Source organism: Macadamia integrifolia, unplaced genomic scaffold (assembly GCF_013358625.1).
Source record: "Macadamia integrifolia cultivar HAES 741 unplaced genomic scaffold, SCU_Mint_v3 scaffold1183, whole genome shotgun sequence".
In the NCBI taxonomy this organism is placed as follows: Eukaryota; Viridiplantae; Streptophyta; class Magnoliopsida; order Proteales; family Proteaceae; genus Macadamia; species Macadamia integrifolia.
In genome coordinates this window covers 2,545-4,481 of record NW_024868111.1, presented here as the reverse complement: position 1 = coordinate 4,481, position 1,937 = coordinate 2,545, and the positions used below count along the sequence as shown (strand labels likewise).

The following is a 1,937-nucleotide window of genomic DNA, read 5'->3' as shown; positions in this document are numbered from 1 at the left end:
GAGGATCACTTACATGTGCTTCAGCAGCATTAAGGATAGTCAAACGTTGGTTAATTTGATCTAAAACAAAAGATTTGTTAAGGGCCAGTTGTTGTTTTAGGGGAATATTGTATGGTTTGAACAAAGAAACAGAAGTTGGAACTGGAGCCGGTGTTAGGGATGAAGAGGCTACAGGTTTAGGTTGGACAAGGTTTTCAACTCTTGAAAGTTGATTACCTATGGTTTGAAGACTTAAATTTGTGAAATTTAATTGTTCAATTTGTCTTCGGTTTGTATCTTCTTTTTCAGCAATTTTGAAAGGAGAAGCTATTATCTCATTATTTTTGTAGTTATGTTTGATGCTTTCCACCGGAGGATGGATAGCCTTAGTGGTTTGTCCTTCATAAAGAGTCCAGGCTTTATGAGAGGTAGTTTGGGTACATACTTGATTATGCCAGGGATAGTAGACATTATTATCTTGGGCATAAATATCAAAATATGTAAAGAAGAACACATTTGTTTTTAAATTTGTCATAAAATTGTACCAATTTGTTCTGATTTGAGCTTGCTGTTCAAGATTAAAGGTTTTTAAAAACCATTCACGTTTTTCTTTGTTCCTTTGAGACTCAAAATCAGTTCGAAGTAAAGGTTTGTCAATTTGATAATTGGTTTCTACTTGAATCATGTAGAGTCCACCATTTTTGGGGTCTTTAGGAGGAGGAGGTGGTTCAACCTCGGATTGGGTAGGAGACCTTTGATCATGGGTTTCAGAAGGGGTTGTTTCAGGAATAATAGAAGTGGCTTCGTATGTTCCATGGACAATATGTTGATTATTTTGAACTCCAACAAGGTTAGTGAAAGGTGGAGTTGTCCTAGTTTGAGAAACCCATTGGTTTAAGTCAGAAGAAGTCGATGCCTCAGAGCATGATCTTCTGGAGCTTTGGTAAACCGGAGGGGTAGTTTGTCTGTTGAACCTAATGGCAACTAATCCGTCTGAATCCTGGGAAATAGAACGGATACTTGTGTTTGAGACTTGTGGGGGAATAGCAGTCGTTTGCAGCTGCCATTCTTCAGGGAATGAAATGTCTTCCCAACGACAAAGTTTGGGGTAAACAATTTGGCCCTGAATACAGTCAGTTTCAAGGTAAAGGGTTTGACCTTTTGAAGATGTTCTTTTGGCTCGAGGTTGGACAGATTTCATAGCCTTGTATTTGATGCGATGGATAATGGAGATTGGGATAGTTCCATGCATTAATTTGTAACCATGAGTTTTAAGGTTGAGTTTGAGTGAGTGTAAAATGTTTGGGTCTTCTAAGGCTATGGACATGTCAGGGTAGACATTGAAATGGACAGGTCCATAACAAAGACTGGTTTCAATGGCTCCCAAAAGGGAATCATTGAACTCAAGGAACCTTTGGTCACGAAGGGCTAACAACATAGAAGTGTTGAGTCCTTCTCGGTGAAGGGGTTTGATGGCCACTTGGACTAAGCCAATATGGACATAATTATATTTGCGGTCTTTGTATAAATCTTGTAGGGTAAGTGGATCAAAAAGTTGGATTTCTTGAGTTTGAGGGGTAAAATTTATAGTTTGTTCTACGGTCTTGACTGTTTCGAGTCCGAACCAGTCTCGATCATAGAGATCATTTCTTGAAATTTTTGGCATATCCCAACTTCGAAGTCGTCGGTTAATTCTTGAGGTTTGTTCATCATAATCAAGCACATTAGAACTTGTGCTTGCCTCACCTGCCGATCTCATCGACATGGAGCGGGGTAATCGACTCATAATTTGAGAATTCTTAAACTTGGGGTAATCACCTAGATCTAAGTTTTAAGATGGTATTTCCAACATGACTTGGGCACAAACGTGGTCTTGCACTCTTCTGCCACTCCTCCCAAGAATCCAAAGGCATATACCGCGTCGAAAAACTTAAAATAAAATAATTACACAAAAGAAA

The 1,937-nt window shown here is 38.9% G+C and overlaps 1 protein-coding gene across 1 annotated transcript in view; it reads right to left on the bottom strand.

Annotated features, from left to right (window-relative positions):
- Positions 1–510: 510 nt before the first annotated feature.
- LOC122063024 (zinc finger protein 10-like) overlaps positions 511–1,937 on the bottom strand; it is a 2,243-nt gene continuing 816 nt past the window's right edge. Inside the window, exon 2 of the mRNA XM_042626677.1 lies at positions 511–547. Within this exon, the coding sequence (XP_042482611.1) occupies positions 511–547 (37 nt within the window). The remainder of the gene's footprint in view (positions 548–1,937) is intronic.